We start from the raw sequence: 16,908 nt of genomic DNA on the forward strand, positions 1-16,908 counted from the left end.
TCACTGCTAGGAACCATAAGAGGACACTACCGAAGCATCTCGTCGACGGAAAGTTTTTATTTATGAATACACGCGTCTTCGGGACACTCTTGGTCCTTCACATTTTTTTCTTTTTCTTTTTTTTTTTTCTCGGATAGACGACCGGTTAGCTATACGGTGTCTTTGGGGGTGGTTACCGCTGTTATTGATTTTTCCTCGCTACTAAGAAAAATCTACATCTATGTTCTCCAACAACGAAATAGTTCGACGATTTCTCTTTTAATCTGTTTGACATAAAATTTGGCGAAGGTCAAACAACACCTTTGGTACAGACTTGACAAATTTTTGGAAAGTTCAAAGAAAAGTGTCTTACTCTTAATCCCTCGCTAGTCATATTCGCCTTTTACGTTTTATGTACGTGCATCCCTGCTAAGGCTTGCCAGCTGTCTACAAATTGAATCGTGAATTGGATGATTGAAATCGTTGCTGTGGTGGAACCCAACCCTTGTTTCGCGGAGGCACCTCCCATACATCATGCAAAAGACAGTAATGGGACACCGCCTGAGGTGTGCTTCGTCCTTGTATTACACCGGTCATACCAAAAATTGACTGCAGACCTGTTAGAGGCACACGAATGTATAAAGCACACACGCTTCGAACGTTATTTAGGCGTACCCGCGAACAATTTTGTCATCGTGTCTTTTGTATGACTGATGAGTAGGGCGTGACTGCGGCGTTGGCGTCATCGAGGCAGTATGGATGCAACGTCGTTAGATCGATTCAGTTGTGGAACTCCCACGAAAAGGGGTACCCCCAATTCAGTTGTGGAACTCCCGCGAAAAGGGGTACCCCCAATTCAGTTGTGGAACTCCCGCAAAAAGCGATACCCTCCCCCTTTTCTCTCCTTCGTTCGAAGCGTCGTTTGAAGCGCCATCTGAAGGCTGCATTTCAGAAACTTATTTTTCGGACGTGCTATATGGTGAAGCGCCAAATTGACGTCGTGCTAATAAAGCTCTGTAACTGTCGTTAACATAGCGGCCGTCCCCCAAGAAACGGTGGCGCGTCGAACGACGAGAGGCGGACCTTGGAGGGCGGAGGAAACGGGGGGGGGGGGGGGGGGGGGTCAGAGTGCTGCGTTTATAGGCAGTGCCGCAACCGAGTTGATATAATCAAATGCGATATAGCTCGCTAATACTCGAAACTCCCGCAAAAGCCTATGGGAGCGGCCGCGAACGGCGACAGTGGCGTCCCAAGGGGTCTCGAGTCATCGCGAGCTGGCGACGCAATGGGAAAAGTGTAGGCTCCGCGACGTTCTAGACGTTTGCAAGCCCCAGTTTTCTATCCTGGGGGCAGAAACCATCAATAGAACTTTTTACAGCTTTTTACAAATTCAGTGCCATCTGGTGACCTAGATATCAATCTAAATGTTTGTATGCTAATGGCGGTTAAACTCTAGTGTCTATTCGTCAACGGCAGTCGCACGAAAGTCACGGCCTTGTTTTCTGTACAGTTATTTCTCTATTTGTTTCAGTTTCGATGGTGTCAAGGAATGACCACTTTGTAAGAGGTACTTAGCTGATTAAGATTCTCGATAAAATTGCCTATTTAATTATATGTCTGCGGCATGACGAAACAAAGCGTTTCGGAGATTCCCATGACACACTTAAATGCGTACCGCGAAGAAGCTTATGAGTTTCGTCATGGTAATATTGAACAAAATACAGTGAACTAACTTCAGGAATGTTCGGGCTCCGTATCGGTGCCTGCGTTCAAATTATTTCTTCACCAGCCATTAAGAGGCCGCCGTTAGCTAGCATACAGATGATATACACATAGATGATGTTAGCTATCGAAATGGCCAGACTGAATTTTGGAAAGGGTCTATTACGTTCAGTGCTTTTGCACAGTGATATCCACGGATCACAACCGCAACGACAATCAAATTACAGCGCACATAGAAACATACATTTACATTTTTCTTAAGTAGGCTGAGCGCCGTTAAGAGTATTACGTGCGACTGGTTCGCGTCTAAAAACCGGGAAGAAGGCGGCTTTATGCATTAGAACTATGGTACTCAAAATTTACTTTCGCTGTGAACGATGCAACGTGATAACCTTGTCATGTCGCCTTTTCAGAAAAGGCGATGAAAGAAAGATGTCCAAACTTGAAAGTCAGTGCGCCAGTCGGCCCAATGAATATCGCTAGGGAGCTTAGTAGCTAGCGGATGCCACCACCAGCAGACGTGCCCACAAACACACACGCACATAACCACAACTCAACAAAAGTGCCAAAGAAAATAATTAGTGGGTCCTTATGGAATGCCTTAGCATGACCCTTGAGAAATTCTACACACGTCACCATTTGGGAAAAGCGAACACCGACCCCTTCACTTTGGAGCTGTTAAGGGTTAGTTTTTTCAAGGATCGTGTCCGCCGCATTAGAAATGATGGCACCGAACTATGGACAGCTACCGCTATCTATGAGAGACGGCGGCAACCAGACAACGGGTTGCCGCCGTCACTCATAGACGACGGCAACCTCTCTTCGGAGGAAGAAGAGCGGCAGCGGAACGATCGGCGATGTGCGCAGCAGTGCGAATAGTTCCGCAACCGCCGCGAAGCCGCTATTGCCTCAAGTTCCACTGCGTCGAGCGCTTGAGATTCAATTGCGAAAGAAGAGAAGATCGCTCGCCTGAAAAGCCACCGCCGAGAACAAAAGCTACAGCTCCGCTGCTCTTCCTTCTTCACCAGAGTGGAAAGGCTACTTATTTAGCTTTCCTTTTTGGATTACTCTTTTGCTTCCTCTATTTTTGCGGCCTTTTTTGGACTCGTTTCAAGGTCAGTACTTGCGTTTTCCAAAGGGCGACGTGTGTGGTGTCTCCCAAGGGTCATGCTAACGCATTCCTCACAAATCCACCAATAGATCTTTCTTTACTTTTTTGTTTCCGCCGAGAATGTCTACCTCGGGCCTGAACTGGTATAAAAGGTGTACATGCTCTCCCTTGAAGTTGATCACGTCGGTTACGGGCTAGCGGAATATCGCGGTTTCCTTCCGAGCTCGCTCGGTGTCTAGCTCGGATGGCCGCATTTCGGCCAGCCGACCTGAGCGCTGATTGCGCTCCTTTGTCTCGTTCGCGCACCTTGCACGCTTAGCAGCGGCATCATCTGCCTGACGTTGTTTCGCTTTTCCCCGGTTTCGGCAGCCGTCTTCTGCATCCGCGCGCGCTCATTGGCTTCCGCCCCGTGACGTCACATCCTCCTCGCCTTCGTCTTTCACAACTCACCTCCTCTCTACGCGGCGCGCTTCCCTTTCCACTGTTTTGTCCACAGACGGACGCCGTCAGCTTTTTTTGTCATGTGGGTACTGATGATTTTGCCAATATGTTTATTTTTAAATCAACTAATGCTAACGCATCAATAATGAGCACACGAACACTTTACAAACATTGCAGCACTATGACTAAAGCGCAATCAAAAACAGAATTACAGATAATTTGGAAGCTCCATGCCAAACCAAAACAAAAAAAAAAGGTAAAGCAGACACTTAAGACTACTTACGTGTAGGAATATTGCTAAACGCAGCGCATTCCTACAAGCAGCGCGTTTCACACGACTATCTGGTAGTGACAGCACGCTCCCCCACTGCGCAGGTGCGGCCAACCCCGTGGGCTCCACGACTTCCGTGACGATGCATCTGCGTTGCTGTGCTTTTCTTTGTGTTTTATTTCTGAGAAGCGTCCGCTTTGACTTTGAGCGGCACCGCCGTCTTCCGTGACGATGCATCTGCGTTGCTGTGCTTTTCTTTGTGTTTTATTTCTGAGGAGCGTCCGCTTTAACTTTGAGCGGCTCCGCCGTCTTCCGTGACGATGCATCTGCGTTGCTGTTATTTTGGCCAATGGGAATTTAACTTCCGTTTCGCTGACCATTGAGAATTCAACTTCCGTTTCGCTGCTACAGACGGTTACAGACAACGCCGGCTTCGCTCCATGGGACAGTTAATACTTTCGCATTAAATGATCCATTGGTCTATTCTTAGGGAATGCGTCAGCATGACCCTTGAGAAACGCCAATCACGTCCCCTTTTGGAAAACGATAACGCCGACCCTTTCACTTTTTTAGTTTGTCTTTCTCTCTTGCTTCCTCTATTGCGTACTGCCTCTTTTTGGCCTCGTTACGGGGTCAATGTTAGCTTTTCCTAAAAGGGGGGGCGTGTGCGGCGTTTCTCAAGAGTCATGCTAACACATTCCCAAAGAATCCACCAATGGATCTTCCTGGATGAAAGGATGGATAGATGTATGTTAATGGCTATACTTTTTTTAACAGGCGGTAGCTTGCGCCATCTAGTCTAAGTCTAAGAAAAAAAAAAGATATGATACCTTTTGCTTTCCTAAGCCAATTTTGGTGGCGATATCCACCAAAAATCAAGTTCCTCCTGGTGATATCAATACCCCCTGCAGGCAGTATGGATATCACCGTCCTGGTGATATCTCATACTGCTTGCAAGCAGTATGAGATATCACCAGGATGACCTTGGCGGATGGGACAAAAATAACCCAAAAAACACTGCCCCCGCATCTTCCCATCGGTGAGGAAGTCTCCAATTTTTCTCTGGTCAAACCTTGTCGGCGTTACCCCATAACCGGACCCACTGGGGGGCAGAGTTGATAATTTGGGCCAGAGCCACGCGGGAGGGACTCCAAATGTTCCTCTGTCCCGCCTGTTTCCAGTTGTGCTGTTAGTTGTGCATCATAAAATTTCTCCTAGAAAATTTTCCCCAGTCTTCTAATCGCCATTTTGTGATTGTAATCCTTTTCTCTGCCGTCCTTCCATCGTCGCCAGCTAAACCCAGGGCTCTAGCCAAATCTGTTACCCCTTCTGGAAGGGCAGGGCGAAGCCCCGTGCACTTGAAAACCAAGAGCTCTAGTGTCTCGCTCTGGTTATGACAGGAAGCAGATATCATGTCTGTTTCCTGGAATTTTGTCCTATTCGTCCTCGTGCTCAAAACTCCGGTTCTCTCCTCAAACATTAAAAAATTTTCCAGTCAATTGTCCAGCACATTTTCTTCTTTTATATCCTGTTCTTGTGTCATGTACATTGTTAGTGTTGATTTTTTCTGCATTCTTACCTCCCATATTATTCTTTTTGCCTCTTTCACTCACGTTTCCACAGAAGTAGTCTGCTCAGCCCCATTACTGGTGTGGATGTGTTTAAACGTAAGCTTTAGGGTTCGCTTTGTCCATTCATTTTGTGTTTACACTTTTCATGTATGGATACTTGAATACCTCCCGTGCCCACCGAGTATCATTCATTTCGGTTATCCTTTGTTCAAATTTCAACTTTCTAATTGTCTCCCTGCTCTCAAAAGACGACCAGCCCATGTCCCCTTATACTTCCTCATTTGGTGTCTTTCCATGTGCTCCCAGTGCCGATCGAGCTACGCTTCCTTATAATTATAATGCAATTAAATGCAAAGGTGCAAGCGAGCTAGGCAAGAATGACGAAAATAATCCCTGGAGAAGGGGAACAAGAGGGACAATGGACAGACATAAATCTCCAAACACAGTTAGATGACTGGTGAGTGACCGAAAAAATCCGCCTGGTCCGGGTATCGAACCCGGGACCTCTCAATTACAGGTGGAGCGCTCTACCAACTGTTTGGAGATTTATGTTTGTCCTTGTCCCTCTTGTTCCCCTTTTCCAGGGATTATTTTCGTCATTCTTGTACAGCTCGCTTGCACCTTTGCATTTAATTGCATTATAATTATAACCTTAAATTTGCAAGCTTCACCCTTGTTGGTGTTAGACTGGTGGCAGCTGATAAAACCCGTTTGCTCTACTGACGTCTATCCCCTCGTAAGCTCAGTTGGTAGAGCGCTCCACCTGTAATGGAGAAGTCCCGGGTTCGATACCCGGACCAGGCGGATTTTTTCGGTCACTCACCAGTCACCTAGCTGTGTTTGGAGATTTATGTTTGTCCTTTGTCCCTCTTGTTCCCCTTCTCCAGGGATTATTTTTGTTACGCTTCCTTGTCGAATTTATAATTCTGAATTAACCTTTGAATTCATACACAATACCCCATTGCCAAAAGACAGTCCTTGTACCGTCATTCCTCTCCGTATTCTTCGGACCACTTCATATCTGTCATAATTCCATGTTGTCTTGACCTTCATAATAGATTAATTTATTTTCTCTTCTCTAACTATATTCTCCTCGTGTTCCTCTAGATTTTTCAAATTAGTCCTTTTGTCAGACTCCCAGATATTTGTATTTTTCTGCATGGTCTATTACAGTGCCTTGTATCCTCAGGAGTTCCCTCTATTTGTTGTTAAACACATTTACTCTAGACTTGTCACAACTAAAACTCGTGTCCTGTAAATTGTTTCACCCGTTTTCTGTGCCCTGCTTCTCAGTGCCTGTCCACGCCCTTAGAAATGGTCATACATATCACTCGGAGAAATAGCGACATCCATACCACTCGTGGAAGGACCCGCATTCATATCACTCGTGGAGGGAACCGCATCCATTGCTTTAACTACGCACACGCATCACAGCCAACGCACCGCTACTACGGAAACCCAGAGCGAAGAACAACCGGCGACGACAGAGCGGCAACTGAGCACGCCCGCAATCTACCGCGCCTCGGCACATCCTCCTCTCTGGCTCCGCGCCAGCAGTGCGCGTGACTTTGACGAAAACGAAACGGCTCGCTTTGACAAAAACCTGGTGGTGTCTGTCATGTTTGTCAGCTTTGTTAGCGCCGACGAGAGAGTGGGAGTTGACGCGTGCTGACGTCAGCGCTTCGGACCAATGGGAGCGTCCAATGTGTCCTTTCCTTTTCCCTCTCTCCCCAAAAGAAAAAGGAAAGACACCGCCGGGTCTTTGTTAAAACGAGCGTTCTAATGCTAACGCATTAAAAACAAATTTGCAGACGTCACAAATGCCTTGGCGTTCAAAGAATCGAAATGAAGAGTACGGGCGTAACATAGCAGACGACTTATGGTTTCAAGCAACGAAACGGCTGAGACAGAGTCAAAAACACACATAACAAAGCAATAATAAAAAAATGAATAACCCGATGGCTTTAACCCAAATTCCCCACAGAAAAAGACAGAAGAAAGAAAATATGAAAAAAAACAAACAGAAAATACGCACCGGCGCAGCGACGTCTGAACAAAAAAAAAAAAAAAAAAAAAAAAGAAGCAATGGAGAATTAGAAAGGCAACTTTAGCAGCGAAACCGTCCTCCGAATGCTGGAGTGCTGTCATTTATCGTGAGCACAGGAAGTTAGCCATCGACTGAATGTGTGATTGTATTATTGCAAACGAGTTTAATTTTTATTTGCGCTAGAACACTATTTTTATTTTTCGCATTAGTAAGAAGTGGCAGGTTTTGTTTTAAACTCAGTTTTTGTCAATTAAGTGTACGTTTATATTCCTTTGGGTAATGACCTCAGATCGTATATGCACAACCTTTTCCACGCTGCAAATTGACATTATGGAGGGGAATATATTGTGATCGGTTTTCTGCTGCATTTTATTTTTATAGTTGGCAATGCTGTCGGCAGGTTTAGCCTTTAAGAAAAGAAAAAAAAATAAAGACAGCGAGAATATAGATTCGTGTTTCGAACGCCTTACATAAACTGCGACATGAAAATGTCTTCTTGGCTAAAAAGACAAAACTGAGTCTTAAAAATCAATAAAAATATTTTTCACAAAAAAAAACAAAAAAAAACACATCCTTCACTTATGAAATGGTAAAATGTTTTTAACAATCAAATTGAAAAATAAACAAACAAACAAAAGTCGCGATGCTTTATCGTTGGCTACTTCGTGCGGAGATAGACAAGGTCAATAATTCCGAGGAGTTCGTCTGCAAGCGGAGACTCCAGGCCCACCAGGGGCGCTGCGATCAGTTTTTGCCCGTGCGTCGCGGGAGTTTCCAGTATTAATCTACAATGGATTTGATATCATGACGAAGCGCACTCACACTGCACCCTGAGCTGCAGGAGGTTGCTGAGCGCGGCGCCCCTGGTGTTCCGCACGTGGCAGCAGTAGGTGCCGCTGAACTTGGCCGTCACGTTGCGGAGCACGAGGTACTGCTCGTGCACGAGGAGGCCCTGGTGGGTGGTGCCGTTGCCCTCCAGGGGCTCCCCGTCCAGAGTCCAGGAGACGTCGTTGACCCAGGGGTTGGCTCGCACCCCGCACTCCAGGTACACGTCCTGGCCCTCGTGGATGCGCTCCTGCCGCAGGCCCTGCCCCAGCCGGAGTGTGGCACGAGGAGCGTCTGCAGGCAGGGGACAAAGGATTCATTCATTCATGTGTCATATTTCTGCATTGGTGTGTATATATATACTGTTTGTTATTTATTTACTTATTTACGTACTTATTTAATAATGTTAATATTTATTTATTCACTTACGCAGTTGTTCAGGCAGACTACACTTTAACGGAAGTGATGTTGGCATGTGTGTTGCCGTAGCCGTACTACGCCGACGGAAGAGACACAGAAAGGATGTCATCCGATAGAATTTAGCATAATTACCTGTTGCCAAAGTAAGCGGGACGCCACTTGGTTCAGCTGGACGCATGTTTGGTGCCGCTGCACTCTAAGAAATGCCTGCGCGTCTACTTACCCGCAAAGCACTCGAAGAGCCTATCTCTGCGATCTACGAGATCAGCTCATCCATAGATAAATGCGGAAGAACTGTTTAGACCTCGAAATTAAGGGATGTGGCATGACGCAACGCATTCATGATGATTTGCATTGCGTAATGCCACAGGACAGACTTCAATTTTAGGTCTAAAGAGATGTTCCGCCTCATAATTCGCTCAGCTGATTTCGTAGATCGCAGAGATTGACTCTTCGAGTGTTTTGCGGGTAAGTAGACGCGCAGGCATTTCTTAGAGTGTGGGTCGCGTGACTGATGCCACTACGGGTCAAGTGATCACGTGACCTCATGACGTGCACCAAATAACGTGACGTCAGAGTGTTTCGCGACTCGCAGTGTGAAGTCACATGATGTCATGATGTCGCGTGACTCACGGTGCGAAGTCGACGTGTCACGTGACGTCAAGGAGTCGGCAACGTTATCGGATCTTGTAACGTTGACTGTCGAGCCCTGGTGTAGCGTCTCCGCACCTCGCCTGACCACGTCGCGTGACGCCAGGTCACGGGACACAAGGGTGTCACGTGATCTGGCCTTTACGCGACGCCACAACTTGATACTTTGACATCACGTGACCTTACGTCACTTGCGCCGGCAGTTACAATGACGCGGTTCTTCGCTATCGGAAACTATACTCGTAAATAGATAAAAATTAAGCAAAATAGTGCACGTGTAGTCGTCTGCGCCGAGGCCAAACTTGCATATGTATGTATATCTTGAATGCATTTTCCATACGGGACCATTGGGTGGTAGATCAAAGGAACACCAACACAGTGAGTCCGTCTTCGACGTGTTTATTGACTGATATGCCAACACGCTTCGCTCTTAGAAAAGAAAAGTCTGAGCTCTCGCTTAATTGCCAGTATCACCCGGTCGGTTTCCCGCGCTGCCGCATTAAACAGATTCACGGGAAGTTGGAGGCCCACATGGAAAAACCGAGCTCCGTAGAGCCAGGGCCTCCGCCGACGAGAGCCCCTGGCCCTCCTTCGGGGCCAGCTTATGTAGCCTCAGAGAATGGACGCGCCCGGAGGGGCCGCTAGCAGTCGCGTCCGTTATAACTCTCAAGGGTGCGCCGGTGGCACATTCACCCAAAGTGGGCAAGGGAGCGCCGGCCCCCTCGGGGAATTCGGTCTCGGTTCTTTGTATCCGGGAGGCCGACGCCATTGGTGACAACGACTCCCACGGCCTGCTCGAAGCTAGGCCTGGATAGGGATATAAAGAACCCCATGGTTCTCACAGGCTTCCGATGCAAAATTGGGTGTTAGTCGACCTCAGCAAATTTACTAGTTTAACAGGTTCATCCGCAATTGGTTTGTCGCAATAGTGAAATCTTAAATTACTTTTTGACGTGCAGTGGTTTCCAGTGATCTGAAAGATTCAATTTGATAATGGAGTATACTCAGGATGCAATAGAAAAGGGGAGAAGTTATTTCTTATTTTACGCTCACGTCCTTTATTAAAATCACCTCTTTTTAGAGTGCTAAGAAAGGTCACAGTGCATTTGGCTTTACTATTTATTTATTTATTTACCTTTAAAGGGCCCATGGAACATCACATAGAGGGAACTATCATATAAAACATATATAGCAGGGGTGGCCAAGCTGCGGCTCGCGAGCCGCATGCGGCTCTTCGCGTGTTAATGTGCGGCTCGCGGCTCCCTCCCCTTCACCCCCCCCCCCCCCTCCCCCCTCCCCCCGCCACCCTCCCGGTCACCACGAGCACTTCCCCAAAAAGAGAAATGGAACTCGTCTGAAATTGAAAGATAGGTAGCGGTTTGGCAGTTTTGAGCTACGGCTTGCTACCTTACGTACATTTGGACTGCTTTTGACTCGGACAGATTGAAAGTAGTTAGTTTCGTTTATTGCTCTAAACAAAAGTTTGACCCCCCCCCCCCCCCCCCCCCCCGCCCCGCAGCTCTTAGAAGTTTTGTGGTTTTGATTGCGGCTCTCAGGCCGGGTCAGCCTGGCCACCCCTGATATATAGAATCGAACAATTAATATCAGTATAAAAGGAAGGAAACATCGAACAATTGAATGATACCAATACAAGTATAAATGACGAATCCAAAACGAAAAATTTTCATCACCAACAAAAAAAAAAGAGTTTTAATTGTAAGGTAAGCTAAATTGCTAGAAAAGAAAACGTTACCAACATTTTACCATGATTTCCAAGTGACCTGACCAAGAAAAGAAAAATAGCCTGGCGTCCATCACATCTGGGTTGGTCAATTTAATTTATTCTGCAGAGCGAAAATTAAAAGTAGTTCTTCGGGTTTTTTTCTTTTTTTTTTCAATGATACTTATAATTTTTATCTACATCATCTATATGAACTTAGGCTTTGAAAACGTTTAGCCTGTTTTTAAACTTTTTGTTTATTTAGAGTGTACACTAAAGTACCGAAGCACTGTACATCGGAGGAGTGAGTATAAAATGGAGCACTTTGAAGGCCTTCCGTTGTCTGCAGCCCTAGCAACGCTGCAACGTAGATTGTCGGAATTTATTTTTGTCTCAGGTTTCGCGTACTCATCTTTCTTCACGATAGAATAATATTTCAACTGAGCCGATTGCCTTATCGACCAACACACTGTTTACAAACAAACCCGTGTTTGCCCACCGGGTGAGGGCACTGCGCACGCGCAGAAACCAGATTCGCCCGAGGCGAAGCATCTGCGCATGCGCAATGCCGACAGCAGCACCACCGCATCGGCGTGACGTCGGAGAGTTGAGTTGGTCTATAGACGCTTTAAACACGCGTCAAATTCAGCAGCCGACCTTCTCTTGTCTTACCGAGATGCCGAGCCACTGAAGCGGGCGTTGACGAGTCTCCACAAAGGCCTATGCTGGGGAGAAAAACGAAGTAGCGCCTGATGTGGCAATAACCTGTCCTGCTGCGGCAATGATGAAGTGAAGCGAACGGAATAAGAGGGAACAAAGACTGAAGGTCGGTAATGGCGGCGCCCATGCACAGTTGCCTGAAAGCGTCTATAGATGAGCACTTATACCCTGTTTCATACTTAGCGTACAACGCTGTCAGAGCTGCCTGCACGAGGCATGGGGCTTGATCTCGCGGATCATTGAACTCGTTCTCGAGCACACGAAACCATAGATGAAGCCACGCGCTTGCGCCAGTAGTTTTGACAGTGTTGTATAGTAAATACGAAACGAAGTAGAGTTACCTGATCCTCTAAAGAGCTCTTAGCAGGAAATATATTTTGTTTAAGATTCGTTCAAGATGAGAACTGCAAAACGTGATTCTCGCACAAAACCAACGCTGCACTCAATGTCTAATGCCCCTAAAAGGAGCTACGCTGCTGTGGTCGCCAATCATCAAAAAAGAGGTTCCCGGACATTTCATCGAACGCCGTTTCGTCGAACACCGTTTCATCGAAAAAATGGACGTTTCATCGAACGCCGTTTCATCGAAAGCCGTTTCATCGATTCGCTGACGGCCGTTTCATCGAATGTCTTTTATATAAAAAATGTGAAAGATGCTCTTTTATGCATGGATCGAGTGCATTTTCGTGTCATTCTCCCATTTCATCTTCAGGTTTTTTGATGTCTAAGCGTGTAGCTGTTGCAATTTATTTTGATGCAAATAACCCATGAGGATATTTGTACCGATTTTTATGTTTGTTTCGCATATTATGCTTATCTGTTCACCCCTTCTGTATTACTCGATGAGCCTTGAGGGTGTTGTAACAAAGGGTAAAAAGTCGCAGTCCCGGTAAGAGCGCACTCCAACTCATGGAGGCCAGAAGGCGACTTAGGTTTTGTGCAGGCGCAACAACTTAAGCCATGTGAGCCTCCTAGCCTCTCATGTCTTGCTATTGATACTTTTTTACTGCCCGAAGCTTGCAGTAGCTAAAGCTGAAGTGCTATTTATGAAACTACAACGGAACATTTTTTTTTTGTTAGTTTTAAGATTCAGTGAAGTCAAAAATAAGTACGTCACTTCAAATTTTATTTTAAAACTTTAAGGGGGTCATGTGTTCGTGTGACAGCCATTTACCGTTTCAAATGATGAGCAATTGCTCTCAAAAAGTCCCCCACAGCCATGCTCCGTCGGTTCTCATAAAAAAGGCGGACCTTCTCATTTCTTGCCGCTATGGCCTTCTTCTGGCGACGAGGCTCTTGGGAACTCAGCATCGCGTCCAGCTTGTCTTCCGTCAGTTGATGTTCTGCGGCGATGCAAGCCAAAAACTTCCAGAACCCCGGATGGGCACCTCCGACCTGCTTCAGGAAGCGGGAATGCCATTCTGGCGTTAGATAAGACAGCGTTCGATAAAACGGCATTCGATGAAACGGCTTCGATGAAACGGTGTTCGATGAAACGGCGTTCGATGAAACGGCATTCGATGAAACGGCTTCGATGAAACGGCGTTCGACGAAACGGCGTTCGATGAAATGTCCGGTCCCACAAAAAAGAGACCTGTCAAACACGTCTATCATTCAAAAAACGTTAGAACAAGACAAAAAATAGCGTTTACGTTGAGTGCCCTAGCGACGGAATGTATCTCCGCAAGTCCACGGCAGAGCCTTCCCCGTTGTTTTTACGCTATACCAGGTTACAGGAAGATTAATCCCTGATCAATTCTCGTTTCGGAGCAGTGAGCTGATATGAGAAAAGTTCTTCTCGTGGGCAGAGCAAATCGAAACACAGGACCCCGCTTCGTTGCCCAGGTTCGTTCAACCTGGGGGCTGTAGAGAGGGAGAGAAAGAAAAAGGAGGCTCGCAAAAGAGGAAATACCAATATGGGAGTCGCAGCCAGCGGCCAGCAGGTCATCATTAAGACGACAAGCCGGGCTAGTTGGTTGTGTGTATTCTTAAAGCAAAACGGCTAAAAACAGGGACAGAAGAAAACAGATACTAACAGAACACGGCGTGTCCTGTTAGCGTCTGCTTTCACCTGTCCCTGTCTTTAGGCGTTTTACTTTAAGAAGGTAATCATTAGTAGAAGAGGAGAGTTTGGGGAGGGGGGTAGGAATGGAGCGGAGAACAGGAGATGAAAGCGGAATCGGTGAAACGAAGAGGGGAACTGCTTCGCCACTGTCGACTTCGCGGCGATGGATGAGAGCCACAGCCGGGGACGGCCAAAGACACGGTGGCAGAAACCGACGATGAAGAAGGAGGTCGAGATCACAGCTTCCGTTTCGTCCCGGGATCGGCAGGGTCTAGTGATGTCGAGGCAGGCACGGCACCCTCTATCCGAATCGCCCAAGTATCGTCACCAAGTATACTAGTCCAAAGTAAGCGTGTATCCGACCTGTAGCCCAATGTACTGACGTTGCACGCAGAGAGCCCACTTTTAAACAAGATGAGGCACTTTAACCCGTCCGGGATTCTAGAGCGTTTGCAATGGAATGTGCGGATGTCCTCCGCGTAGATTGGGTGCCTGTGCGGATGCGTATACCTCGTCGAGCGGCGAGAAAGAGGTCGGGCGAAAAGGTTGAGCAAATCTTTAAAAAAAAAAACGTTCGTAGACGATTGACCTTTTAGCCTCCCCATCGCAGCTTATGTCGAAAACGCGGTCCCACGAACTGCGTGACCCCAAATAGAGCAGTTGGGAACACTCAAATCTGGGCGCCCTATACTTCGTTTCAGCTTCGGTCCGAGCGCGGCCGATGTTATGAGCCGAAGGGCCAATCAAGCAGCGGGGGAGGCACAACGTCATGGCGTGCTCTCTGCGCTTGATAGGACTAGCCGGCGGAGGAGCGCGTACAGAGAGACGGCGAATACCGGCTGGTCCTTGCAACTGCAGAGAGCACGTCATGACGTTGTGCCTCCTTCGCTGCTTGATTGGCCCTTCGGCTGATAACATCGGCCGCGCTCGGACCGAAGCTGAAACGAAGTATAGCGGTATACGGTTTCCGGAACGCGCGTCTCCAACTGGTGCCTTTACCGCGTCCTAAAAAGTCGTTTCCCGATTTCCCGCTGATGACGTCATAGAAGCTTCACGCCGCCGCTGGCATGATTACGTTTGCTTCACACAGATGCGCGGTTCTAACATGCCCGCAAACAGTTCCTATTTCGACAAGGGTGACACGACCACCACGTGAGCGCGGCTTAAGATGGACAAAAGGCTCGGTCTATCGCTGCGGCGCCAACAAGCGACGCGAACGCGTGGTTCCGGCCTCTTTTCATTAAGACCGTGCACGAAGAAACGCGATGTCCCATTAGCCGGCGCGAAGACCGGTCGCATGCACGTGGCGGAACAGTGGGACAGCCTCCGCTCTTTTGAGCGTTCCCCGACCGGGCCTGTCCTCAAAAGGCGGTCGATCACTGATCGATGCCCCCCCCCCCCCCCCCCCCCCCTCCCCTACCCCGGCTCACTCTCTCGTCTCTTCGTTCTCGGCAGTGCGACCGGAGAAGCGAAACCTTTTTTTTTTCTTTCTAATATAATATTTATTTTTTTCGTAGAGTGGAACAAAAGCGGTCGTTCTAACCCCTTTCGCTCCCCTCTTCATTCGGACGCACTCGAATGGCGGAGGTGGAGAGGGCTTTCGTGAAACAACGGCACACGCACGCTGAAATCCGCGACGGGTGAGACGATAGATCGCCGGCCCCGGGAATGGTGTTGATACCGCTTCGGAGAATTACTCCAGAAGAGGGCGCTGTGTATAGACCAGTTCACCTTTTGTTCCAATCGAAAGGAGCAGAAGCTTCGCTTGGAAACGCGATAGGGTTTGAATGTGCTCCGGTTCCGAGTGTGTCCCGCCACGATGACATGGTTTTTTTTTAGGATCGGCGCAAACGCTAAGGGTGGGCCTTCTACTGCGGCTAATTTGCGTAATCGCAACCGTAAAGTTATTATACTGCATGCTATAGGTTTAGCTGGCACTATACTGTCAACGGGACTTCCGGTTTTAAATTGAAGCAGACAGCAATCAGTGCATTTTTGCGGCGCTCCTGTGCTTTCCTACGGAAAAACGCGCGTGCATTTTGTCTCCTCGCCGGTAAATAACAAGAATTACCTTTGTTAATTGAGTCGTAGCTAATAGTAGGTAACTTTGTTAACATTGTAAAAGTGTATTTCCTTCAGCTAGTTTTTTTTTTTTTTTCAGTGAGCAATGTTTAACTTCAGTGTATTAATAAAAGATATGAATAATATTTTGAGTATTCCAGTTTAAAGTAAATCGAGGGGACGAAAAAAAAAAGAAAAAAGCCGCACTATACGGCTTGACGAGCACGCGACTCCTATATGTTCCAGGCTCAATCCTATGTTCCGCAGCAGGCGTGTCTAACCAGAACAACAGTTGAAAAGAACGTAAAGGTCTCGTTCAAGTTGCGCCTGTCAATATATTGGCGGTCTGCAAGATTTATTATGCTACTAAAAGGATCCTATTTACGGGCGGTATAAAAACACGTAAAACGGTAAAAGTACGCGACCTATAAAAGGAGTTTCCCTTTTTCTTATGGTACCGCCTTTATGGGGCGGTAATGGTTTTCTGGCTTTCCACCATTTTTGAAGCATGTAAGTACGTTGCTTTCAATTAGTAGAATACAACTACGAAAGAATAAGGCGTAAATCATTTCTGGCGAATCGAACTGCACAGGTACGCTGATCCAGCCCTGATGCGTAGAAATCTTGTCCCCACTCGTGATATTTTAGATGCATTTCGTTTGTATGCCATCTAAACTCTACTGCAGAAAAGTGCCGATGTTGTGCTCGCGCCAACAGTGTCGGAGAGTATGAAAAAATGGTGGTATTAAGCTATTTGTCCACGGTTTTTAATGGCATAAATTTAGACGGGAAAAAAAAAAACGAGCTGACCGATGATTTTACCCTCGCGGCCGAGAAATGTCCCAAACTATTTAGTTCCCATAAATTCTTCGAAAAGTTTGTTTTTAAAAATCCCGCAAAAAGAAAATGCAAACACCTTTTCCCATACAAATGCGGTGCGGGAAATTAATAGTGGATTGACTTTCGCCTGGTTCAATTTGAAACTGCACACTAGTTCCAGTCGGGCCTCTAGCGCATGGTATAGCAACTCTATAATCGATATACCGCTCAAAGAGTGATATTTCGGAAGCCTCAAGCTGGTTGCCGAAGTTTCGCAAATTAAGCCTCGCTTCTTCAGGTGTAGGTTTCGTATCGAAAATTCATACGGTAAGTCCATTAGCGAAACATATCGGATGTCCGTCTGATGGTTTCTCTCTGAGACCTCACTCTACCTTCTGCCATAGTAACTGATCTAGTCAAATACTATACGAGGATAATAGAGGGCACTCTCCTCGTTTGCATTAGACAGGACGACAGCCGCGCCA

At 47.0% G+C, this 16,908-nt stretch overlaps 1 protein-coding gene across 2 annotated transcripts in view; it reads right to left on the reverse strand.

The window, feature by feature from the left end:
• The window catches only part of LOC8043297 (hemicentin-2), a 248,591-nt gene that overhangs the window by 36,034 nt on the left and 195,649 nt on the right, over positions 1 to 16,908 (reverse strand). For both annotated transcript variants that reach the window (XM_029972765.4, XM_042288829.1), the window contains exon 7: positions 7,965 to 8,261. In XM_029972765.4, coding sequence (XP_029828625.3) covers positions 7,965 to 8,261 — 297 coding nt within the window. The remainder of the gene's footprint in view (positions 1 to 7,964; positions 8,262 to 16,908) is intronic.

This window comes from Ixodes scapularis, unplaced genomic scaffold, assembly GCF_016920785.2.
Source record: "Ixodes scapularis isolate PalLabHiFi unplaced genomic scaffold, ASM1692078v2 PGA_scaffold11__112_contigs__length_91849675, whole genome shotgun sequence".
Lineage (NCBI taxonomy): Eukaryota > Metazoa > Arthropoda > Arachnida > Ixodida > Ixodidae > Ixodes > Ixodes scapularis.